Below are 26,843 nucleotides of genomic sequence, written 5' to 3' on the forward strand. Positions count from 1 at the left end.
CATTTTGCCCACTCAGTCTTCCTCTGCCTCATCCTTGGGCACCGTGTCACATACCTCCTGGCTCCCTTGGGATACCCTCTGGAGACACACTGACCACTCCTTTCGAATCAAATCTGGCCTCAGTATACCTTGGACCAGGCAGTCAGGGAACTGAGAAAGAATTTTCCATTTTCTTTCTTTTTCTTTGTTCCAAGACCTGCCTGTGTTTGTGTGCCCTCCCTCTCTAAATGTCCCGTCTGTGTTTGCTGCAACGTGGGAGTCAGAAATGGAGAAGCCGCTTTGTCTTACTCAGCATGCAGCAGTTTCCCCTTTCTTTTTACTTATTCAACCTCTGGTGTGTGTGTGTGTGTGTGTGTGTGTGTGTGTGTGTGTGTGTGTGTGTGTGTGAGAGAGAGAGAGACTTGGATTTAGCTCTATATGTGTGAATTGTAAGCTGGATTTAACTCTGCATGTACGTGTATGTAACTTGGATTCAACTCAGTATATTGCATGTAACTATTGTTTAGGAAAACATGTTTTTAAACAGCAACCACATGTCTCTCCTCCGTCTTGGCTGGTGACCTCCTCATGATGTAGGCAGCCACATGGCTGGCAGCCATCTTTTACTAAGGTCAAAGAGTACGCTTCTTAATCCTAATGAGCTCTCTGTTCATTGTATCTCCTTTTGGACTAAGAAAGCAACAAGTCTCAAATATTTTGAATTGGTATGGACTTTTGTATGATAATATAAATGTAAACATATATGTGATTCAACTCTGATTTAGAATATACTCTATATGGTGATAAAATTTTAAGGTTATAAAGATCTAGTCAGATTAACGAAAGCTAACTTAGAGTTTTACACCTAAGTACTTATGTCTTTGCCAAGCATAGATTAATAGATATGGGTTCATTTAAGATGTAAAGCCTAGCTAGTAAGAATTCTGAGCCATAGACCAAACAGTTTGTAATTAATTGCAGGTGGGAGAGATTTGTCCGGACCATGGGCCCAGGGGGGACTGAGAAACCTCCCCCTACAATTTGCTCACAGATGTAGTGGCAAGAATTTCTACCTAAAACCTAAAAGAGCTGAAAAAAAGATTCTAAAACAGAGCAAAGAACAGCTTCCTAGTTTGCTCTCTCATGCGGGCCACAGTACAGATGTGCCACAGCATTTGAGCTTGAGCACAGTGTGATGGATTCCCGCCACTGTACACAGAGGCAACTCCAAGCCGTGCAGCACACTGCACGGCAGATTTAGCTTTTGCTATAAGGTCTCTGGGCTATATGCTGCTTGGTGGAGGCATAGACCCACAGTTTCCCAGAGTTGGTGGTGAGCATAGCTCCCAGAGCTGGCAGTAAGCGTACCTCCACCAAGTGAAAAACCGAGCAGAGCGGAGCCATCAGTCAAAACCACAGCTTCGGTCCTATCCACGCAGCTTAAAAATTTAGGAGATGGGAATGGGGGGGGGCTGAGGGGAAGGTGAGGGGGGCGGGAGGGGGGAGAACAAGAGAATCCGTGACTGATAAGTAGAACTGAATTGTATTGCAAAATAAAAATAAAAAAAAAGAAATTAAAAAAAAAATTTAAAACTCTCTTGGTCAGAAAAGTATTTCAGATACACAATAAGACAGATTTAGATGGAAAAAACCTCTAAATGATTTACAGTGGTGTGTAAACATGTGCATAGACTTGGAGTATAGATGAAAAGGAGTATAGGCAGTTATGTAAAGAAATAAATAGTTTAAAAAATAATGTCTTTAAAGAGACAGTAAAAGTAATAAAAAGGAAATAAGCCACATAAAGATGGAAAATACATAGAAAAGTCTGGATTATGTATATTATTGTGTTTTCTTTGAATTTTATGACTGTTAATGAGCTAAATGCAGAAAGACATTTGATTGTAAAGGCTGCTCAGTTAAACCAACATAAATATTTTAAAGGTATCTTGATTTCAAAATTTGGGGCTAAGGATATGTTGCTTTGGAAAAGAGGTTCTACTTTTGTTTCCACAGAAGATGAGAAGCTGTGGATTTCTTCCAGATTAATATCATTCCATCAAGGAAGACCCCCTGAGAGTTCTCCAATGGGATCTATGGCCCAGATGATCTACATCCAAAACAGCTTCAAGGCAGCTGGATGAGACGATGCAGCCTCACAGGTTACTACACTCAAGACTTAACCATAATTCTAAATTTTCTCAGGATCCTCATAAGATTGCCAGTGCCCCCAATCAGCAAAAAGTAGTATGGAAAATTATGTCCCAAACCCCAAAACATTGTTTATAGATGTTTGTTTTTATTTAAAGGGGGCTGATTATAATGGTTAACAGTCATAGTCAATCTCTTTCTAAAAAAAGGAGGATGTGATATAGAAATAATAAAAAGGGTAGATTATTGAATCTACTTTAATCCAAAAAAAACAACTGTTAATCTCAAAATATTTTACACTGGTATGGATTTTGGTTTACTGATACAAATTTAAGGTCAATTTTGTTATATTGTATGTATATTTCTACTCTTGTTAAAGATACTATGACTATGCAACTCATTTAAAATTGTAATGTATCATTAAGAAATACAGATTAATAGTCATCTATAATAATCAAATTTATAGTCATCTTAGTTAAGTTTTCTAGATATGCACACATATATTTCAATTAGATAGGTAATCTTCAAACACTTCATAGACCTACAGAATATGGCATTTAAAATGTTTTAAAAACTTAGACTTTTCTGGACAGTGAGATACAACTGCTCCTGACAGCACCAATTTACTTCAAAGAGGATGATGGGCATCCAAGAAACTCCATATGGAATTTATTTTCTTCTTGATAAAACTGACCATTTAGGCAAGAAACTTCTCTTGCCTGAACTGCTTGACAGTATGTTATAAAACTAGACATGCAGGACCCACAGGAAAGTGGCCACTGAACTTTGCCAAACCAAGGCAAGATGGTCCTTCAGGTTCCTGCTTCACAGAAGAAACTGCCAGACATTCTGTAGGACACAGAGGAATGCAACTAATGAACTTTGCCAAAATAGGTAAACAGTTCTTTAAATTTCCTGTTTCACTGAAAAATCTGCCAGATACTTTAGGCCTATGGGCTGAAGATGGATGCCTCAACAGTATAGAAAAACGTCGGGTAACTATATAGGTAGCCAGATGTCTCTGCCATTTCTAGAATTATGGAAGTTGCTTGCAATACACTTTCTGTTTACTCAGGTAATATTACATCTTTCTGGTGTCTTTGATGGAGGTGAAGACTCAATAGTTATAATTATAGTATTTCTTAGTCATAAAGGGTAAGTTAGGTATTAAACTTTAGACTCCCAAAAATAGGATAGATGATAGACTATTTTCTTTAATTTTGCTAAATACAAATAGACTAGACATTATAACTGTAGTTCCTGTATGATAACTGTTTTGTTATATGTAATTTTACTATATTAAAATGAAAACCTTCCATTTTGATTAGACAGTAAAGGGGAAGTGAGTGGGATGGTCTTTCTGTATGCTGTGAATATGTGTTGCTACCATTGGCTAATAAATAAGCTGTATTGGCCTATGGCAAGGCACCTTAGAGTCGGGGGGGGGGGATCCAAGAAGAGATACAGGGAGGAGAAAGGGGGGATCAGAGGAGACACTGAGAGCCACCTAAGGAAGCAAGATGTAATGCAACACAGGTAAAGCCATGAGACATAGTGCAATACATAGATTAATAGAAATGGGTTAATTTAAGATGTAAGAGCTGGCTATTAATAAGCCTGGGTCCTAGACCAAACCGTTTGTAATTAATATATAAGCCTCTGAGTGGTTATTTTATAAGTGGCTATGGGATTGTGGGTGGGAGAGATTTTTCTGGACGATGGACCCGGGTGGGACTGAGAAACTTACCCTACAGCCAAGTGTTCAATACCAAGCTTCTAGAGAACTTAGATAAGTGGTAACATGTTTGACAAATAAGCTATTTGATAAATGAAATATATATTCTATGATAGAATACCTGGTCCCCTGGGAGGGTCCTTTTCCCAGAGTTGGGCATTTGGGCAGAGGCCCCCAATTTCTTGTCAAGGGCGGTGCTGGCCTCTGTGCCCCCTCAGGCCACTCTCACAGGCCACACCCAAACTCATAAGCCCCCATTTCTCCTGTTAACATTTTGGCCCTGAGGATCTTTTCCCTGTCACTTTTCCTTGTCTTCTCAGGAGACAGCCTTAGTTTGGAACACACTTGTTCTGTTTTTACCCACAGTACAGGTATTTTGGTTTCTTTACTGAGCCCATTATCTATGAATAGAAAGTTTTATTTTGATATTTATTCCGACAGTAATTGAATGTAAAGTCCTAATCTTATGAGAGCTGCTAACATAATATAGACTGTTAAGGAACACAAATTAATAGTCATTTTATAGATGATCAAATTCTTCAATTGTAACCATGCTAATTACTAATATAATTTACCAGGATAAACCTTACATAGTCTCCTGTACATGGTTTCAAAGTTAAGCTTAAAACAAGCAACTAGAAATAAAATTTGTATATTCAGATATACCTAATAGACAGTCCTAAATGCTTCAGAGATCTGCAAAATAAGGCATTTTAAATGTTTAATGAAAGAGCTTTTCATGACAGAGAGACATGACAGCTTCTGGCAGCATCCCTGTCTCCTCCAAAGAAGATGGTTAGGCACAGGCGAACTTCCACCCAGAGATGGCTGTAAATGTGGCAACACCAGCTACTGAGTACAAAAACAATATGTAAAAATCCAACCCAATGTAAAATATTTAAAACAGGTAGGTGCTTTTTAAAAGTATATTCAATAATCTACCATTTTATCTTATCATATTCATATCCTCCCTTTTTTCTTTTCAGAGTAGATTCAATAATCTACCCTTTTATCCTATCATTTCTATATCTATATGGCCTCCTGATCAAGAGGACAAATGACTCCTTAGAACTGTGAAAGATTTTGAAAGCTGTCCTAAAGCCCCATGAGACTTTGATGACCTTGAAGGACCAAGGTAAAAATTACTGCCCCTTTAATCCCTCTGTCCACATTGGTATAGGCCTTCAAGTGCAGGGGGCCATGGAAATGTACGGCAGTGACCACTAGTGTGTAACAAGTTGACCCCCCAGATGAATGATTCCCTGTTGGGGGCCCTACTTGGCAAAGTCGTGGGGTTATTGACTGTAAATGACTGGATGTTCTCTATCTGTAACTTTCTTAGGTGCCACTGCTATGCCTCCCTAATAAGAACAGCTGTGGGGTTCTTTCAAAAGTCCGTAGGTAGTGTGTTTTATACTTACTAGGCACACATATAGCTGTGGATGTTCTGGAAGATGATTTCTGTTTAGACTATATAATTTTGATGTATAGAAATAATACTAGAATATTTTACATTACTCAGACTGACATAGGATTCTCCATCACAAAGACAACCTTTTACACAGACAGCTAATTTTGGACTTCAGAACAAGTTTAAAAAAGAATAAGCTGCCCCTACAGAATATACACCAAGACTAATTCCCAGGTGTTGTTTATTGCTAAATTAAGGCCAGGCTGTTTACACTGAGATATAGCTCCTGCAGTAGTTCTCTTTCTGCATGTACCCTGAATGCTCAAGGTTCAGCCTATTGTTTACTATATAGGATCCCTTGTCAACTTAGAGCTATGTGCATGAGTCAATGTGACATTACTAGCCCAAGAGAAACTACATGACTTATCTTGTGTCATGAGATTGGGTAGGGCCCTGAAGATGTAACTTATAATTGTCCAGAGTTTGGCTATAAGAGAGCAGCAGTGGTGGTGTGGAGAGAGAGACGGTTGAGTAGAACTGGGTAAAAGAGCTGCTGCCATGAAGGAAGAGCTATATGAAGGAACTGTGGAAAGACCTGGGCAGTGAGTGTGTGTGTGTGTTAGAGTGTGTGTGTGTGTGTGTGTGTGTGTGTGTGTGTGTGTGTGTGTGTAAGGAGCTGAGGAGAAAACATGAATAGCTAGGCAGGAGAGAAAGCAAGAGAGATTTTCAGAGAGAAGAAGGGGCTGTGTAAGTGTGTGTGGAAAATGCAGTTGTGTGTAAAGAGATGTAATTGCATGGAGGCAGATATTTTCAGAGAGAGATTTTAAGAGAGAGAATTTCATAAGTTGAAGTAAAAGAGAAAGTTATCCTCAGAAAGCATGTGTTTCCTTATTATTTACTCCTCAGCTAGAAAAAGTCTAGCCCTCAGATGTATAAGAACTTTCCCTAAGGCCTACCTGTATTGGTGGATTTTTTTTTTTTTTTTTGCATTACCCCGGTGGCAGCTGGGAACTGGCCCCCTCAGTTACCGATATTCAAGGATGGTTAACCAACACCCAGAAGGTCAGTTGCATCAGTCTAGTACTTTCAAACTTTGATAATGTTTAAATAAAGTGTTGGAGGACAAATGCCACTATCGTTTTTCACTAAGTCAGCCCTTGCAGAATTTGCTAGAACATACCAATAACTTTATAGGACCCCATAATTTAAATAAGTGTTCAATTGAACTTTGACTTCATAATTTTGTTTAACATCACTTAATGATCATTAAGACTCACATTTACATATTTTACCTAAGTTACTCAGACCTTCTGTGACTTGTTGAGGATTTTTATCTTTGCATTTATTATTTGAATTCTGGAAGCATTTAGCCATCTTAGTTTAGAGATAGGCCTTATCATATGGAAATCCTCATTTTACTAAAAATATCCTTATTGCTACTTCCTTTTAACATTTGCTTTGCTGGAGAAAAATGCATGAACACAAGCTGAATTCCTATTTGGAGGGAGCCAATTACTGCGGACATTAGGGATAGGGTGGAACACTTGAAGGAAATCAGAATTAGAAGCAGCCGTTCTCTGGACTCACTGACTGCCACTGAAGCTAGAAACACTGGTCAGCCTCACTAAACCTCTGAGATCCTTACAACACTTTGAACATGAAAGAAGAAAGACTTCCTAGCAAACTCTCTTAGAAGGAGGCAGGTGAGATGCACAGACAGGGACAGCACGTTTCCCACTGCCAGGGCATCACAAGGAACAACAGTCAGTTCTGTGTATTTGTGATCAGATCATACTGTGCATAAGCTTCCCTTATTTCCATGAACTGTTTTTATTGCATTCTATGACACATCCATTGTGTGGAATGAGTTCATAACTTTTAATTACATAGGATTTGATTGTTTGATGACACTTGTAAATGGAGGCTTTTCTCTGTTCTTCCCCATTCTGCAGTCACTTCCCAAATCATCACTCAGAGGCTTCTATTACTTATAACTGCTTGGCCGGTGGCTCACGCTTATTACCAACTAGCTCTTACATTTAGATTAACCCATATTTCTATGTTTTTGCTATGTGGTTTGCTACGTGGTTGGTGGCTTATTACCTCGTTCTCTATATATCTTGCTTCCTCTGAGGTTGACTGGCTTCTGCTCCAACTCCACCCTTCTTTATTTCTGACCTCAGTTTGATTGTACTGCCTTAGCTTATCTTGTCTCGCCATTGGCCAAAATTGCTGAATTATCAACCAATGAGAGCAACACACATTCACATCCTACAGAAGGACATCCCACAGAAGACATTATCATTGTTTCCCTTCTCCAACTAAGGTCCTCAAGAATCAGTTTCCAGATCTCTATAAAACCTTCACATTTCAAGCTGGAGAAGTTCATGCAGGACATGGGTCAAACAGGAGTGATGATCTATCTGTAGGGCAGGCAGGTGACATTGAGGTGGAATGTTGTCACTTTGGTAGCTGCATGTGCCCCTGGATGTGCATTAGATGCTGGATTCTCTAATCTACTGGTAGCCATACCTTGACAACATGAAACCTAAGACATCTGTTCCTAAAAGTGCTGAGTCAGTTACCTTGGGTGCTGGACACAGCCTGGAGTCCCACAGAACTTCTGTCACCTACAGTTGGTGCAGATAGCCCAGACCAGTAACAACAGGGAAAGACCCCTTTTCTTCCCCTCCCCTGCCAAAGCCCACTCAGGGCCTGCACTCAAACCAAGTGTGGAAGGAGTCAAGACCCTGCTCCATCTGTAGGTTAAAGCCCTGGGAACATGGGAGGGCTGAGCTCAGGAGTGTGGCCTGATGAGCAGAGGACACTGTGTGACCAGAGGATGGAATGGGAACACCACCATGACATGGGAACACGATCAGAAACCTTTAGCACTCAGAAAAGTACAGAGCAATTCGGCTACAGGATCAAGAGTGCTGAGGTGCATCCCTCTTCTTCCCTGTTGCGCATTGTCAACTACACAGTTTACACTTCACAGATGTGTGCAGTTTAAGGCAGGTGTCACTCTCTAAAGTGTGACATTTGTCCCATTGATGGTAATATAAATATTCTCATTTTCATCTAAAACATTTGCATTTATAGTCATTCAATAATTTTGAGGTCATTATTTAAAGAAAACCAACTGAACTGAACATTTGAACGTAACGCAGTTCCAACGAACATGGCTTCTGACTGACAGCAGAACACATTGATGACGTGATGGGGAGAAGGCAAGATGGCGCATGAAGGATGGGCCTCAGGTCAGTCTGCGACACACTAGTAAGGGAAACTGAACCCCAAGCTTTGGACTCCATGCCTATGAAAAATTACTATGGGGCCCAGGGTAGCTGAGCCACACAGCTGCCATGACAGGTTTAATAAAAACCAGCTAAAAAAATAGGCCTGAGTTTCAGTTTACTGGCAGGCAGCATGCAGATCTAAGAAAAGCCATAAGCTGACCCTACCCAGAAAGGGCCAGCATCTAAGGGGAAATGTCTGACACTGCAAATATTCCAAATGTTAGATAAGAACATCAGATGCCTGAGCCCAGCACACACCTATTCCCCTTTGCCAAGACACCCCTAGACAAATGGCAGACTGCTGTGGGATGGTCTGTATGGCAAATGTGTTGCTGATTGGTCAATAAATAAAACACTGATTGGCCATTGGCTAGGCAGGAAGTATAGGCGGGACAAGAAGGAGAATAAAGCTGGGAAGTGGAAGGCTGAGTCGGAGAGACACTGCCAGCCGCCACAATGACAAACAGTATGTGAAGATGCCGGTAAGCCACGAACCATGTGGCAAGGTATAGATTAATGGAAATGGATTAATTTAAGCTGTAAGAACAGTTAGCAAGAAGCTTGCCATGGCCATACAGTTTGTAACCAATATTAGTCTCTGTGTTTACTTGGTCGGGTCTGAGCGGCTGTGGGACTAGCAGGTGAGAGAGATTTGCCCTGACTGTGGGCCAGGCAGGAAAACTCTAGCTACAGCAGACAATCAGGGTCCTGAACCCTGGAAAACCTCTCACCCCAACCTCTACTATGATAAAAACCCTACCCCCAACTCCTCCCAGGCTCTAGGCTTTCTGCTGTCACCACTGCTTTAGACTGACAGAGAGACCAAGCTTGAGCTTGAGATAAAGGCTCTTTGCTTTTACATATGGTATTCGGTCTTTGTGGTGTTCTTTTGGGGAGTTCCTCATATCTGGGCATAACAATAACATGTCACAAAATCTGCTGAAAGTTTATATGAATACATACACACACACACACACACACAGAGAGAGAGAGAGAGAGAGAGAGAGAGAGAGAGAGAGAGAGAGAGAGAGAGAGAGAGAGAAGAAAGATGGAGAGAGAATAGATTTCTGCATAGTGAACAAGGGCCTGAACATTCAATAACTGACTCATCTTAGACTAGATTCCTATTCCAATGGTGATAATCCAGGCTATGGTCAATACTGGCTATGACTTTCCACTTTAACAAAACTGAAGGGTAAATGAGGCTGTGGCAGAGGTTTCTGTCACCATCCCTGGTTCACTTAGTTACATTCTTCTTTAAAGTCCCACAGGGGAGTTATTAACACAATCTATATCCAGGAGTGAGCAGGGTCCAGCCAGCGATGATGTCACTTGCCTCCTGTTCCTTCTGCACTTAACCAGCTACTGTCCCTTGGCCCATATGACCCAGGCTGCAGCTGCATCTGATGGTGAGTCGACCCGACAGGAGAGAATGCCCAGCACAGGGTGGACCCTAGACAGTCTGTTTGTTCTTCAGGGTCTCAGGGCGTCTGAGTTTATTTTTTCATTTATTGTCTGTTTTTATGTGAAAGAAAAATATTCTGCCTTCTTTTCTCTCATTTTTGGTGTTTTAAGACAGGGTTTCTCTGTGCAGCCCTGGCTGCCCAGAACTTGCTTTTTAAACCAGGTTGCCCTTGAACTGAGAGATCTACATGCCTCTACCTCCCTAGTGCTGGATTAAAGGAGTGCACTACCACACCCAGAATCTTTCTAAAGCTTCACTTCAGCAATTCTTACTGAGATTTTTTTCTAAGTTACCAATGAAAGTGTATATGTTAAACACACACGCACGCGCGCACACACACACACACACACACACACACACACACAGAGAGAGAGAGAGAGAGAGAGAGAGAGAGAGAGAGAGAGAGAGAGAGAGAGAGAGAGAGAAACGAAACTTGCCTTGGTTTCATTGCTGTTCACCTACCGCAGTTTCACAAGTGATAAGATGTAGTAGGCATCTGCCAACACCCCACCCTTCCTTCTGTATTTTTGGTGTTCATATTACAATCCATTAGTTTTCCAAAATTTTCTTTTTTGTTGTTCATTTAACTCCAATTGTGTGTAATATTTGAGGGTTAAATAATGCCAAAAAATCTTAATCTTATTAAAGTCCTATCATACGGAACAGACTGTGGGTGGTCTAAACAGAAACTGTGCATTCCTGGGGAAATGGTGTTTCCCATAGAACCCAGGCAGGTACCCACTCTGTGCCTACTCACAGGTAAAGCATTCATGCTGTGGGTTATTGTGTGATGTGAGGCAGATGCCCTGAGACCCTGAGCTTCTCCACTGTAAGGAAGAAAACATGGTAACTCCTGTGGAAGCACAGGGTGGTTCAGGGATGCTGCTGGCTGGGGAGGATGCTTTGTCATTTCTCTGCCTTCACTGTGAGTAATACCCAGTGTTAACATGCACCAAGCTCTTCACATGAAATCAAACACACAGAATGTGTAAGGGCAAGTGTGGTGGTATTGTGTTCCCCAAAATATTGTGCACCCTAAAAAATTTACCTGGTGTCAGAGAACAGACAGCCACTAGATACAAAGGCTAGAAAATGGTGGCACTCACACCCTTAATCCTAGCATTCCAGAGACAGAAATCCCTCTGGATCCCTGTGAGTTCAAGGCCACATTGGAAACAGCCTGGCATGGTGACACACGCCTTTAATCCCAAGAAGCGCGCCTTTAATCCCAGGGAGTGATGGTAGAAGGCAGAAAGATATATAAGGCGTGAAGACCAGAAACTAGAAGCATTTGGCTGGTTAAGCTTTCAGGCTTTTGAGCAGCAGTTCAGCTGAGATTCATTCTGGATGAGGACACAGAGGCTTCAGGTCTGAGGAAACAGGATCAACTGAGGAACTGGTGAGGTGAGGTAGTTGTGGCTTGTTCTGTCTCTCTGATCTTCCAGCATTCACCCTAATACCTGGCTCAGGTTTGTTTTTATTAATAAGAACTTTTAAGATTGCTGCTACAGGCAAGCCAGCTGCTGGTCCTGAGCCTTGTGCAGATGCCACATTCCTGATCTCCCTGCTCTCTGGTGACTTGATGCCAGTTTTCCCCACTTAACAGAGTGCACCACCTTCCCAGCACACCTCCTGCCCCTCACCTGCCTCCTGACCCCCACTCACCCAGCAAACCCTGGTCAGGGAATCTCATAGACTGTGGCAGATTCCCTTTTTCCTCTTCACTGTGTCCACAAATATGAAGAATTAAGTCAGCAGGTAATCATAATGTGAATGAAGAAAGCTTAAGTTTTAGAACATGTGTAAGTTTCCTTTCATGAATAAGCCTGCTTAAAATGGAAATCCATCATTTGTCTTCCTATCCCAAGTCTATTTGTCTGTCTGCATCTCTGTCCATCTCCTCCCATAGGTCTCAGGTTTTTCTAATATTTATATGAAGGCATCAAGGACCTGGCCATGTTTTCTGCTCCATCAGCAGCTTGGCAGATCATGACCCTTTAAGGACTTCAGTTTCAGGTGTGTTTTGTGTTTTTGTTTTTAGAATCTTGACAGAGATAAAAATGATCCTGAGACTTGTGATTGTTGTCTCAGCAGCCCCTCACTTTAACTATTCCTAACATCTCAGAAATAGGAGACTTAATATCCTTTCTATTGCTAAGAGTTATCAAACTGCCATATCTACTAGTCATAAATTTAAAAAAAAACTTTAAAAAATATCCTCTCCTTGAGAAGTATATATGGAAGAGGCATTCACTGAGCCTTGTCAGAAAGGTTTGCTACCTTCTGTCTGCTGCTGATTCTCACTCTGTTGTATCTGTTTAAACCTTCAATTTTAATTCACATATGTATTATTTTTCCAGCACAGATGGACACTTACCTTGTTTAATGCAATCAATTAATGTATCCTTGAATATACATACATACGTACATACATATAGATAGAGAGACAGACAGACAGAAATACATACACACATTACATATATATATACATTTGCATCAGACATAGAGGCAGGCTGTGAGCATGGAGCAGGGTGACTATCAGGGACATGTCATGGCTGTCTTCTCTCTACTTCTCAGACTCCATGAAGAAGTGGCTGACAGTCCATAGAGATGCTGCTGCCACAGCCTGGCCTGATAACCAGCAGTGACTGCTGAATTCTCTGCCTCCTGCTGAAGTTTGAGCCAATAGTGGACCTTGTGAGGAGATGAACTTGGAGAAGCAGAAACCAGGAAAGGGTGAGACTTCCCACTATCTCAGTCTAACCAGCATTAGAAGAGCAAGCATGTTCTATGTATTATATCTATAGTTTCATATGACTATGTTTATATGAATATATATTGAAAGAGCATTTATCTAGCAAAACAAACATATGTAAGAAATTTCTAATTCAATATTAAATGGAGAGTATGCATTTTTCAACTATGATCTCTTACCATATTATTTTAAAACCCACATTATTCAATGAATATAAAAATGGAGAGTGCATCTCATAATGCGTTAATTATTTAAAGCAAATTCAAAATTATTCTTAAGAATAACTTTATTCATTAACCTTCTTCATAATGTGTTTGCTTATTTGCATTAGATTTTACTTGGTTTTCTTGGTTTGCTTCTTTTGGTTAGTGATTTTTGTTAGTAGAAAAAATTACCCTGAAAATTTCAAGAACTTTTTGATAAAGGACAGTATTTTTCATCAAGAAAAATCATGACCATGAGCCATGGTAGCTTTAGTCTGAGTAGTAATGACTATAAACACAGGTGTGAATTCTTGTTTTTTTAAATGGCTTAATTTAGGTAGATTGTGAATCTCAGATCTATAGGCCAAGGGAACTTTCTTAGTACATTAGGCTTGTGCTCATATCAGTAAGGAGCCACTAACCCTAAAGCATTCTTGGTTGCCTAGGAAACACCCATGAACATCATTATCTGGATGAGCAACTATACTGGACCATCAGATTTCACCCTGGTGGGATTCTTCAGTCAATCCAAAAACCCTGCTCTGCTTACTGTGGTCACATTTGTGGTTTTCTTGATGGCCTTGTCTGGGAATGCCCTCCTGATCCTTCTAATAATCTCTGACACCCGCCTCCACACACCCATGTACTTTTTCATCAGTCAGTTGTCCCTCATGGACATGATGTACATTTCTGTTACTGTGCCCAAGATGCTCATGGACCAGGTCCTTGGGAGCCACAAGATCTCAGCTGCTGCCTGTGGGATGCAGATGTTCCTATACCTGACACTGGCAGGTTCAGAATATTTCCTTTTGGCTGCCATGGCTTATGATCGCTATGTGGCCATCTGCCATCCACTCCGTTATCCTGTCCTCATGAACCGTAGAGTGTGTCTCCTCCTGATGTCTGTCTGTTGGTTCCTGGGATCCCTGGATGGCTTCATGCTCACTCCTGTCACCATGACCTTCCCATTCTGTGGATCCCATGAGATCCATCACTTCTTCTGTGAGGTCCCTGCTGTGACAAAGCTCTCCTGCTCAGATACCTGGCTCTATGAGACCCTCATGTACCTGTGCTGTGTGCTCATGCTTCTCATCCCTGTCACAGTCATATCAAGCTCCTATTCATTCATCCTCCTCACTGTTCACAGGATGAACTCAGCAGAGGGCAGGAAGAAGGCTCTGGTCACCTGCTCCTCCCACATGACTGTGGTCATCCTCTTCTATGGTGCTGCTGTCTATACCTACATGCTCCCTGCCTCCTTCCATACCCCTGAGAAGGACATGGTGGTGTCTGTGTTTTACACAATACTCACCCCTCTGTTGAACCCACTAATCTACAGTTTTAGGAATAAGAATGTCACAGAGGCTCTGAAGAAACTGTTGGGTGTGGAACCCCTTTTCAAGAAACAGTAAAGTAAGTGATTTGGAATGGACAGTTTCTTCTCCTTGTCTGCACATCAGTTGATCCAGCTCTCATGCTGATGTTATTCCTCATTCATCATGTCTCATTGCATAGTCAGCCCTTGTGAAGAATTCTTTCTCTATTCTGAAAATTTCTTCACTGATCTACTTCTTGTATATAAAGCATCTTCATTTGCATCCTTTCAATGCTACATTTTATGAATTGATAGTGGTTGTTTAATTTTGTGTGACAATAGTCTTATCATTCCAAAGGTATGGCATATTGAGAAATAAATGGTCCTGAGGTGTTTAACTGATTAAAGATAGAGTAAGTTGGAAGAAGAGTGGTTAACAAGAAGTGAATGAAGATAAATGGCATATTGAATAAATTCTGCTTGTTTTCTTGATAATTTATATATATTTCAAATATGATAAAAATAAAGAGCAAGATACAGTTTTATCCTTCAGCTCCTTTGTGTGGTATAATAAATATAATGATCCAAAGAAATTAAAATCTGGGTAGTATAAGTGGACCAGAGTGTTTCAAATTGTCAGCATAGCTGTATTAGCATGTAAATGTACTCACGTATGCTTCAAAACCATACATAGCTCTAACTTCAAGGAAATGCGGTATAGCTTAATCTTGAACCTAATGTGAGTGACCATGGCCCAAGAACATGGACTCAGGTTGTCCCCAATGACATGGTCCAAAGTTTCATGGAAAGTTACAAAGCACACACAAGTCAGAAGTCATAACTCAAGGCATTTTCAACTACACTTGTGGAGACATCAGGAGTTCAGGTTGTAGCAAAGTGGGAACATCTGTGCTATGATTCTCTGATGCTGTCTGGTGACATGGAAAGCTTCTACTTCGAGTAAGTCATTCTGATAATCAATACATTTCAGATTTTACCTGATAGGCACAGGGATGCTCAGAAACTGTAGATGGCAATGAATGACTCCTACAGGTTCTCTGGACAGTTGGGGTCATTTGGCTTTGTACCTTAATGTTCTAACACTCCACAAGAACTCCAAGGGAGTTGTAATCAATTAGCCAATCTTGCAGAATTTATTTTTGTTTTTGTTTATTTGTTTGCAGAATATTATTTTAAGGTGTGCTAGTTTTGTTTATGTTATATTATTTAACTCTGTGAAGCTCTGTTGCTGTGCCTGTCTAAAACACCTACTGGTCTAATAAAGACCTGAATGGCCAAGAGTGTGGTAGGAGAGAGGATAGGTGGAGTTGGCAGGCACAGAGAATATACAGAAGGAGAATCTGGGAGGAAGAGGAAGGAGCAAGAGAGGAAGGAAGAGGACCTCAGGGGCCAGGCACCCAGCTACACAGCCAGCCACAGAATAGGAATAAGGTAAGATTTACAGAAGTAAGAGAATGGGAAAAGCCCAGAGGCAAAAGGTAGATGGGATAATGTAAAGTTAAGGAAAGCTGGCAAGAAACAAGCCAAGCTATGGCTGGGCATTTATAATTAGAAATATGCCTCTTTGTGTGATTTATTTGGGAGCTGGGTGATGGGCCCCACAAAAGAGCTGATTGTTGTCTGTTTGTTTTTTGTTTGGTTTTGTTAATCTTTATCAAGTCTATGGTTTTATCCTCTGGGAACCTCAGTGTGGTGTTCCCTGTTGACCAAGCTTCACATTTGGTACATGAAGAGGCCATGTGTTCTCTTATGACCTGTGGTGAGGCAACTCATTCCTAGGAGTCAGGACATTCAGGACGGCACTCTTTAGAGGAGCGAAAGGTAGCTGCTGCAGCCATTCTGATCTGGGACTGATTTGTTCCCATTCTCTGTATCTGACACAACATTTACATATGATAGGTTACAGGAATGTAATACCTGACATTAAATTGTAAAGAAAGTAAATGTAGCAAATGAGAGAAATGGGTTTCGTAATTGATCAAAATTAAAATCAACTTTAAACAAGGCTTCCTGTATGTTTCCTCTCTGCCATTTAGTTATTTGTACTTTATGAATTATTTTGTTTGATGATTAGAATATTTTAAATAATTTAATTTCTCATAAGTCTGCTTTCTTTTAGCCTGTCTGATTTCATTGCTGTAATTTCATAGGGAGTGGCTAGTTCTAATTTTAAAAAAGGTTGTTCTTCAGTTTCTAAATGTTTGTCACACTTATTTATAGGTTGTATTTTGATTTGTTTTGTTACGTTAATATTACATCTGATGGAGTATTTGGGAGATAAATATAAAACCGAACTGTAGAGGAAATCAGACAACAACATGGTATCATTTTTACTTCTTTCCTAACAGAACTATCTTTTCACCATGTTTCAAATATTATTGGGGTTAAGGATAGAAAGAATAAGCCAAATTCATGAGAAGCTGGAATTCCATAGGTTTTTGTGGACATAACTCAATCATTCATGTCACAATCAGAAAGGGAAATGTTATGTTTAAAGTGATGTACTGTTCCTTTGTAATACTTCCACATCCAGAACCAGTCATTATCTAGAGGTCTTTTCTCATACAAAGCCTCATTTCTGAAGGGTAATTACATGTCAGCTCCTTTCCTGAAGCAGCCACTGTTGTTCCTTTCTTATATCTAACAATTTTACCTAAAAATACCATCAATTCTACAGCCACAGCACCCTGGTTTCATCACTTTCATGTCTCACTGTGAAGGACAAAGGAGTCCATTAGGTGGAGGCGATTGTAAGTCCTTCAAGAAATTCTGGTCACTGCTGCCCCCTCGCCAAGAAAACAGCCCCCTTGACACCAGTGAAAACCAGTCATAAGCCCACCCTGCACCAACTGGGAACAGGTAAGACCCCATCTCTGGACTGGGCAGACCAGGTCCCTAGCCCCTAGGCTCTAGGGGCACATGGTGTGCCCATCCTCCAAGTCATTGGAGCCCCATGGACAGGCCAGCTGCCTCTTTCCCCAATCCCTCACCAAGAAAACAGTCCCTGCAACACCAGTGAAAACCGGAGTCATAAGCCCACCCTGCACCAATTGGGAACGGTTGAGGCCCTATCTATGGACTGGGCAGACCACGTCTCTAGCTCCTAGTGATGGGATTCTGCCGAGCTCCAGCTGCATGACTGCACATGCACAGTTAAGGAGCTAGACAAGGGGTCTTGGGTCTTATGTCATTAGTGTGTGGGGGGGTGATTACATATGCACCACATGGTCACACAATCTGCGCATGCGTGTTACAGCTCTGTAAGCCCACCTGAGTCTTAAAGAGCTGTGACTCAGACCCTACCCCTTCTCTCTGTTATGTTCTCTCTTTCCCCCACCATCTTTCTCTCTCTCTCTGCATGTGTTCCTTCCCCAGGCATGGTTCTCTTACCCCCCCCCCTTTTTCTCCTAATAAAGCTCTGATACTGATACTTGGTTTTGTCATGACCATGACCTTTCTGTGCAGTAACCAGTGCTGGTAACCAGTGCTGATTATAATTCTTACACGTAGGCCCCAGGAGCACATTCTGTGCCCCTTCCCTGAGCCATTGGAGCCCCAGTGACCCGCCAGCTGCCTCCTCCCCTACTCCCTCAACAAGAAAACAGGCCTACCCTGCACGGATTAGGAATAGCTGCTCCTTGAAACAGAGCCCACTGGTCCCCATCAGACTAAGATCTGCTCACTGGGAAAAAGAATCCACCAACACTGATTGGACCAAGAGCCTGGATTAGACCAAGAGCTCCCATTAGACCAAGAATATCAATTGGACAAAAAGAGGCTCCCTCAGACACAGACACCACTTGCACAGAGTAGAAGAAGAGATGGGTAGACGCCAGTGCAAAAATACAGTCAACAACATGAAGACCAATATGGCACCATCAGAACCTAGTGGTGCTACATCAGCAAGACCTGAACATCCCAAAGCAGAAGAAGCAGAAGATATCGACCTTAAAAATGACTTTAAGAAGATGACAGAGGTCTTTAAAGAGGAAATGAAAATTTCCTTTAATGAATACAAAGAAAAGACAAACAAAAAAATTGGAAGAAGTCAATAAATCCCTTAAAGAAAGCCAAGAGAAAGCAATTAAACAGGTGAATGAACAGTCCAAGATTTGATAACTGAAATAGAGGCAATAAAGAAGACACAAACTGAGGGAATGCTGGAAGTGGGAAATCTGAGTAAATGAACAGGAACTACAGATGCACACATCACCAACAGAATGCAAGAGATGGAAGAAAGGATCTCTGGCATTGAAGATACAATAGAGGAAATAGATTCATCAGTCAAAGAAAACACTAAGCCAAAAGAGTCATAGCACAAAATGTCCAGGAAAATTGGGACACCATGAAAAGACCAAACCTAAGACTACTGGGGATAGAAGAAGGAGAGGAATACCAACTCTAAGGGACAGAAAATATATTCAACAAAACCATAGAAGAAAAACTTTCCCAACCTAAAGAAGGAAATGCCTGTGAAGGTACAAGAGGCTTACAGAACACCAAATAGACTGGATCCTCCCACACACACACACACAAAAGTCCCCTCGCCACATAATAATCAAACCACTAAACATACAGAATAAAGAAAAAATATTAAGAGATGCAAATGAAAAAGGCCAAGCAACATATAAAGGCAGACCCATCAGAATAACACCTGACTTTTCAATGGAGACACTGTAAGCCAGAAGGTCCTGGACAGATGATATGCAGACACTAAGAGACCAAGGATGCCAACCCAGACTATTATATCCAGCAAAACTCTCAATTGCCATTGACGGAGTAAACAAAATATTCCATGATAAAAACCAGATTTAAACAATAGCTATCCACAAATCCAGCCCTACAGAAAGAAATAGAAGGAAAAATCCAACCTAAGAAAGTTAGATATACCCATGAAAACACAGGCAATAGATAATCCCACACCAACAAATACCAAAGAAGAGAAACTCACAACACTACCAACAAAAAATAACAGGAATTAACAATCAATGGTCATTAATATCCATTAATATCAATGGTCTCAATTCACCTATAAAAAGACACAGGCTGACAGAATGGATACAAAAACAGGATCCATCCTTCTGCTGCATACAAGAAACACCTCAACTTTAAAGACAGACACTACCTCAGAGTAAAAGGCTGCAAAAAGTCTTTACAATCAAATGGACTTAAGCAAGCTGGTTAAGTGGACTTAATAAAATGGACTTCAAACTGAAATCAATTGAAAGAGATTGGGAAGGACATTACATACTTATCACAGGGAAAATCTACCAAGATGAAGTCTCAATTCTGAACATTTATGCCGCAAATACAAGGGCAACTACATTTGTAAAAGAAACATTACTAAAGCTTAAAACACACATCAAACCCCACACACTAGTAGTGGGAAATTTCAACACCCCACTCTCACCACTGGATAGATCTGCCAGACTGAAACATAACAGAGAAATAAGTTATAACTCCAATGGACTTAATAGATATCTACAGACCATTTCACCCTAACACAAAAAAATACCTTCTTCTCAGCACCCCATGGAATCTTCTCTAAAATTGTCCACAAGCTCAGTCACAGAGAAAATATCAACAGATACAAAAAAAAAATTGAATAACCGCCTGTATTTTATCAGACCACCATGGCTTAAAGTTAGATTCAACAACAGCAAAAATTTCAGAAAGCCTACAATCTCATGGAAACTGAATAATGCCCAAATGAATCACCAATGGGTCAAGGTAAAAATAAAGAAAGAAATTAAAGATTTCCTAGAATTCAAATAAAATGAAAGTACAACATACCCAAAATTATGGGACACTATAAAATCAGTGCTAAGAGGAAAATTCATAACACTAAATGCCCACATAAAGAAGATGGAGATATCTCACACTAGCGATCTAATAGCACACCTGAAAACTCTAGAACAGAAAGAAGCAAACTCACCCAGGAGGAGTCAACCCCAGGAAATAATCAAATTGAGGGCTGAAATCAATAAAATAGAAACAAAGAGAACAATACAAAGAATCAATGAAACAAAGAGTTGGTTCTTTCAAAAAATCAACAAGATAGGCAAGCCCTTATCAATATTAACCAAAAGGCAGAGAAAGAGCATCCAAATCAACAAAATCAGAAATGAAAAGGGACACATAACAACAGACAATGAGGAAATCCAGGAATCATCTGGTCATACTTCAAAAACTTGTACTCTACATAATTGGAAAATCTGAAAGAAAAAGACAATTTTCTGGATAGGTACCACATACCAAAGTTAAATCAAGACCAGATAAACTATTTAAATAGACCAATAACCCCTAAGGAAATACAGACAGTCATTAAAAGTCTCCCAACTAAAAAGAACCTAGGACCAGATGGTTTCAGTGTAGAATTCTACCAGATTTTCAAAGAAGAACTAATTCCAATACTCTTCAAACTGTTCCACATGATAGAAACAGAAGGAACATTGCCAAACTCTATTTATGAGGCTACAATTACCCTGATACCCAAACCACACAAAGATGCAACAAAGAAAGAGAATCACAGACCAATTTCCCTCATGACCATAGATGCAAAAATACTCAATAAAATATTGGCAAACAGAATCCAAGAACACATCAAAAAAATTATCCACCATGATCAAGTAGGCATCATCCCAGGGAAGCAAGGATGGTTCAACATATGAAAATCTGTCAATGTAATACACCACATAAACAAACGGAAAGAAAAAAAAACACATTATCATCTCATTAGATGCTGAAAATGCCTTTGACAAAATCCAACACCCCTTCATGATAAAGGTCCTAGAGAGATTAGGAATACAAGGAACATACCTAAAAATAATAAAGGCAATTTACAGCAAGCTGACAGCCAACATTAAATTAAATGGAGAGAAACTCAAAGCGACTCCACTAAAATCAGGAACAAGACAATGCTGTCCACTCTCCCCATATTTATTCATATTATAGTACTTGAAGTTCTAGCTAGAGCATTAAGTCAACAAAAGGAGTTCGAAAGGATAGAAATTGGAAAGGAAGAATTCAAAGTTTCACTATTTGCAGATGATATGATAGTATACATAAGTGACCCCAAAAATTCTACCAGGGAACTCCAACAGCTGATAAACTCCTTCAGTAATGTGGCTGGATACAAGAGTAACTCAAAAACTCAGTAGCCCTCCTATATACAAATGATAAAAGGGCTGAGAAAGAAATCAGAGAAACGTCATTCTTTACAATAGCCACAAATAACATAAGATACCTTGGAGTAACTCTAACTAAGCAAGTGAAGAACCTGTTTGATAAGAACTTTAAGTCTCTGAAGAAAGAATTGAAGAAGATACCAGAAAATAGAAAGATCTCCCATGCTCAGAGATAGGTAGGATTAACATACTAAAAATGGCAATCTTACCAAAAGCAATCTGCAGATTCAATGCAATTCCCATCAAAATCCCAACGCAATTCTTCACAGACTTGGAAAGAACAATACTCAACTTCATATGGAAAAAAAAAAACCCAGGATAGCTAAAAGAATCTGGTATAATGACGCAATCTCTGGAGGCATCATAATCCCTGACTTCAGTCTCTACTATAGAGCTACGGTAATAAAAACAGCTTGGTACTGGCACAAAAACAGACATGTGGACCAATGGAATCTAATTGAAGACCCTGATATTAATCTGCACACGTATGAACATCTGATTTTTGACAAAGAAGCCAAAACTCTACCATGGAAAAAAGAAAGAATCTTTAACAAATGGTGCTTGCATAACTGGATGTTGGCATGTAGAAGATTGCAAATAGACCCATATCCATTGCCATGCACAAAACTCAAGACCAAGTGGATCAAGACCTCAACATAAATCCAGTTACACAGAAGCTGATAGAAAAGAAAGTAGGAAGTACTCTTGAATGCATTGGTACCAGAGATCACTTCCTGAATATAACACCAGTAGCACAGACTGAGAGCAGCAATTAATAAATGGGACCTCTTCCAGCCAGGCGGTGGTGGCACATGCCTTTAATCCCAGCACTCGGTAGGCAGAGGCAGGCGGATCTTTGTGAGTTCGAGGCCAGCCTGGTCTACAGAGCGAGATCTATGAAAGGCCCAAAGCTACACAGAGAAACCCTGTCTCAAAAAACCAAAAAAAATTTTAAAATAAATAAATAAATAAATAGGACCTCTTGAAACTGAGAAGCTTTTGCAGGACAAAGGACAGAGTCAGTAAGACAAAAGACAGCCTACAGAACGGGAAAAGACCTTCACCAACCCCACATCCTCCACAGAGGACTGACATCCAGAATATATAAAGAACTCAAGAAACTAGACATCAAAATACCTAACAAACCAATTTTAAAAAATGGGCTACAGAACTGAACAGAGAATTCTCAACAGAAGAATCTCAAATGGCTGAAAGACATTTAAGGAATTTTCGACATACTTAGTCATCAGGGAAATGCAAATCAAAACGACTCTGAGATACCATCTTACAACCTGTCAGAATGGTTAAGAACAAAAACACTGAAGACAGATTATGTTGGAGAGGATGTGGAGCAAGGGGAACACTCCTACACTGTTGGTGGGAATGCAAACTTGTACAGCCACTTTGGAAATCAGTATGGCAGTTTCTCAGAAAACTGGGAATCAATCTTCCTCAAGACCCAGCTATAGAACTCTTGGGCACATACCCAAGGAATGCTCAATCATACCACAAGGACACATACTCAAATATGTTCATAGCAGCATTATTTGTAATAGCCAGAACCTGGAAACAACCTAGATGCCCTCAACTGAAGAATGGATAAAGAAAATATGGTACATATACACAATGGAGTACTACTCAGCAAAGAAAAACAATGACATCATGAAATTTGCAGGTAAATGGATGGAATTAGAAAAAATCATCCTGAGTGAGGTAACCCAGACTCAGAAAGACAAACATGGTATGTACTGATTCATAAGTGAATACTAGATGTAAAGCAAAGGATAACCAGACTGCAACACAGAGCTCCACGGAGACTAGATAGTAAGGAGGACCCTAGGAAGGACTCATGGATTGTCCAGCAAAGAAGAGATAGATGAGATCTACATGAGCAAACTGGGGATGAGTGGGAGGTAATAGAGGGCAAGGGACTGGGGATAACATAGGGGAATGGGAGTTTTGAGCTGGAACAGGAATAGAGTGGGAGAGCAAGGAAAGAGATACCATGATAAATGAAGACATCATGGGAATAGGGAGAAACAGAGTACTAGGGAAGTTCTCACGACTCCACAAGCATGACCCCACCATAGACTACTGGCAATAGTCGAGAGGGTGCCTGAATTGGCCTACTGTGGTTATCAGACGGCTGAATACTCTAACTGTCATCATAGAGCCCTCATCCAGTGACTGAATGAAGCCAATGCAGAGATCCAAGGTTGGGTCCCAGGCCATGCTCCAGGAGTCCAACCAATTAGAGAGGACAGGGATTCTATAAGCAAGGGACATGGAGACCATATTGGGAAAAAGTATAGAGACAACTAGCCAAACTAGTGGAAATAAATGAACTGTTGACCAATAGATGTGGAGCCCCCTTGGTAATGAACTAGGTCCTCTGGATAGACGACACAGTTGTTTAGCTTGAACTGTTTAGGGGGCTCCCAGGCAGTGGGATCGGGACCTGTCCCAAGTGCATGAGATGGCTTTTTGGAGCCTAGTGCTTATGGTGACACACTTTGTGCAGCCTTGGTGCAGGGGGTTGGGGAGTCTTGGATCTCCATCAATTGAACGAATTGACTCCCCATGGGAAACCTTGCCTTGGAGGAGGTGGGAATGGAGGGAAGGATTGCAGGCGAAGGCTGGAGGGCAGGAGGAGGGAGGATAGAGGAATCTGTAGTTGGTATGTAAAATGAATAGAAAATCTCTTAATAAAAAATAAGAGACAGTAAAGGTAATATAAAATATAAGGCACAAAAGATGGATATTACACAGAAAAACAAACAAATAAAAATGTCCTTTGCTAACAAACAGGGTCAGTTAGCCATAGCCTGAACACCCTGCAGCTGGAAAATGCTAAAATTTCATTTGTCTCTGTGTGTCTTCTTTCTATGGACCCTCCTGAACCCATACCTGATACACAACTATGTGACACTGGTGAGCCTCACTAAAACCCTGAGATCCTTACAACACTTTGAACATGAAGGAAGAAAGACTTCCTAGCTAAATCTCTTCAGAAGGAGGCAGGTGAGATGCACAGACAGGGACAGCATTTCCCATTGCCAGGGCATCATGAGGAACAACAGTCAGTTCTGTGTGTTTGTGCTCAGATCATACTGTGCATAAGCTTCCCTTATTTCCATGAACTGTTTTTATTGCGTTCTATGACACATCCACTGTGTGGCATGGGTTCATAACATTTAATTACATAGGATTTGATTGTTTGATGACACTGGTATTTTTATTTTCTCTCTCCAACAAAGGTCCTCATGAATCACTTTCCAGGACTTTAAAAAGCCTTCACATTTTCAGCTGGAGAAATTCACACAGGACCTTGGTCACACAGGAACAATGATCTGTAGGGCAGGCAGGTGACATTGGGGTGGAATGTTGTCACTTTGGTAGCTGCATGTGCCCCTCGATGTGTGTTAGATACTGGACTCTCTAATCTACTGGGGGCCATGCCCTGACACCATGCACACCTAAGACATCTGTGTCCTAACAGTGCTGAGTCAGCTACCTTGGGTGCTGGACACAGCCTGGAGTCCCACAGAGCCTCTGTCACCTACAGTTGGTGCAGATAGCCCAGACCAGTAGCAACAGTGAAAGTCCCCTTTTCTTTCCCCTTCCCTGCCAAATCCACTCAGGGCCTGTACTCAAACCAAGTGTGGAAGGAGTCAAGACCCTGCTCCATCTGTAGGTTAAAGCCCTGGGAACATGGGAGGGCTGAGCTCAGGAGTGTGGCCTGATGAGCAGAGGACACTGTGTGACCAGAGGATGAAATAGGAATACTGTCATGACATGGGAAACCATGCTAAACCAAATTCATGCTAAAGGATCAGAAACCTTTAGCACTCAGAAAAAGTACAGAGCAATTTGGCTGCAGGATCAAGAGTGCTGAGGTGGATCCATCTTCTTCCCTGTTGCGCATCGTCAACTACACAGTTTACACTTCACAGATGTGTGCAGTTTAAGGGAAGGTGTCACTCTCTAAAGTGTGACTTTTGTCCCACTGATGGTAATATAAATATTCTCATTTTCATTTAAGCTATTTGTATTTGTGGTCTTTCTATAATTTTCAGGTCACTATTTAAAGCAAAACAAACTGAACTGAACGTGGCTTCTGATTGACAGCAGAACACAGCCATGACGTGATGGGGAGAAGGCAAGATGAGGTCAGTCTGGGATATACTAGAAAGAGGAACTGAACCCAAGCTTTGGACTCCACACTTAAAAAGATAAGTTATAAAGATAATGAGACAAAAACTACTGACAGTTTATATGAACAGAGAGAGAGACAGAGACAGACAAACAGAGACAGGGAGAGAATGGGAGGGAATAGATTTCTACATAGTGAACAAGGGCCTGAACATTCAATAACTGACTCATGTTAGACCAGATTACTCTTTATGATGGTGATAGTCCAGGCTATGGTTAATACCAGCTATGACTTTCCACTTTAACAAAACTGAAGGGTAAGTGAGGCTGTGGCAGAGGATTCATTCACCATCCCTGGCTCACTTAGTTACATTCTTCTTTAAAGACTCACAGGGGAGTTATTAACACAATCTATATCCAGGAGTGAGCAGGGTCCAGCCAAGGATGATGTCACTTGCCTCCTGTTCCTTCTGCACTTAACCAGCTACCGTCCCTTGGCTCATATGATGACCCAGGCTGCAGCTGCATCTGACAGTGAGTCAATCTGACCAGGACGAATGCACAGCACAAGGTGATCCCTAGAGAATCTGTTCACTCTTCAATGGGTTTGTTTTATCATTTATTGTCTATTTTTATGTGGAGTAATAAAATTCTGCCTTCTTGTCTCTTGATTTTGGTTTTTTGAGATAAGATTTTTCTGTGCAGCCCTGGCAGTTCAGAACTTGCTTTGTAGACCAGGCTGGACTAGCCATCTGAGATCTACCAGCCTCTGTACCCCTAGTGCCGGGATTAAAAATGTGCACTACCACACCCAGCATCTTCCTAAAGCTTCCATTTAGTACATTATTACTGAAAATTTTTCTAAGTTAAGAATGAATGGAGCAATATATGACACACACACACACACACACACACACACACACACACACACACACACACACACAACACACACCCCAGATTTGAGTTGATTTCATTGCAGGTCCCATGCCACAGTCTCACAAGTGCTAGGATTGTAGTAGGTATCTGCCAACACACTGCCCTTCCTTATGTGTTTTTAGCATTCATGTTAAAAACCATTAGTTACAAAATTGTCTCTTATGTGGTTGATTTCATTTCAAGTGTGGGCAATATTTGAGTGTTACAGTAATGCAAACATAATTTTTTAATCTT

General features: G+C 40.8%; 1 protein-coding gene across 1 annotated transcript; it reads left to right on the plus strand.

The window, feature by feature from the left end:
- The first annotated feature begins 13,453 nt into the window (after window positions 1–13,453).
- Window positions 13,454–14,410, plus strand: LOC128122339 (olfactory receptor 2T29-like). The gene has a single exon (XM_052757822.1). It carries the CDS (start codon window positions 13,454–13,456, stop codon window positions 14,408–14,410), a length of 957 nt encoding a protein of 318 aa, XP_052613782.1.
- The last annotated feature ends 12,433 nt before the right edge of the window (window positions 14,411–26,843 follow it).

This window comes from Peromyscus californicus, unplaced genomic scaffold (assembly GCF_007827085.1).
Source record: "Peromyscus californicus insignis strain IS unplaced genomic scaffold, ASM782708v3 Scaffold_3__1_contigs__length_106647218, whole genome shotgun sequence".
Lineage (NCBI taxonomy): Eukaryota > Metazoa > Chordata > Mammalia > Rodentia > Cricetidae > Peromyscus > Peromyscus californicus.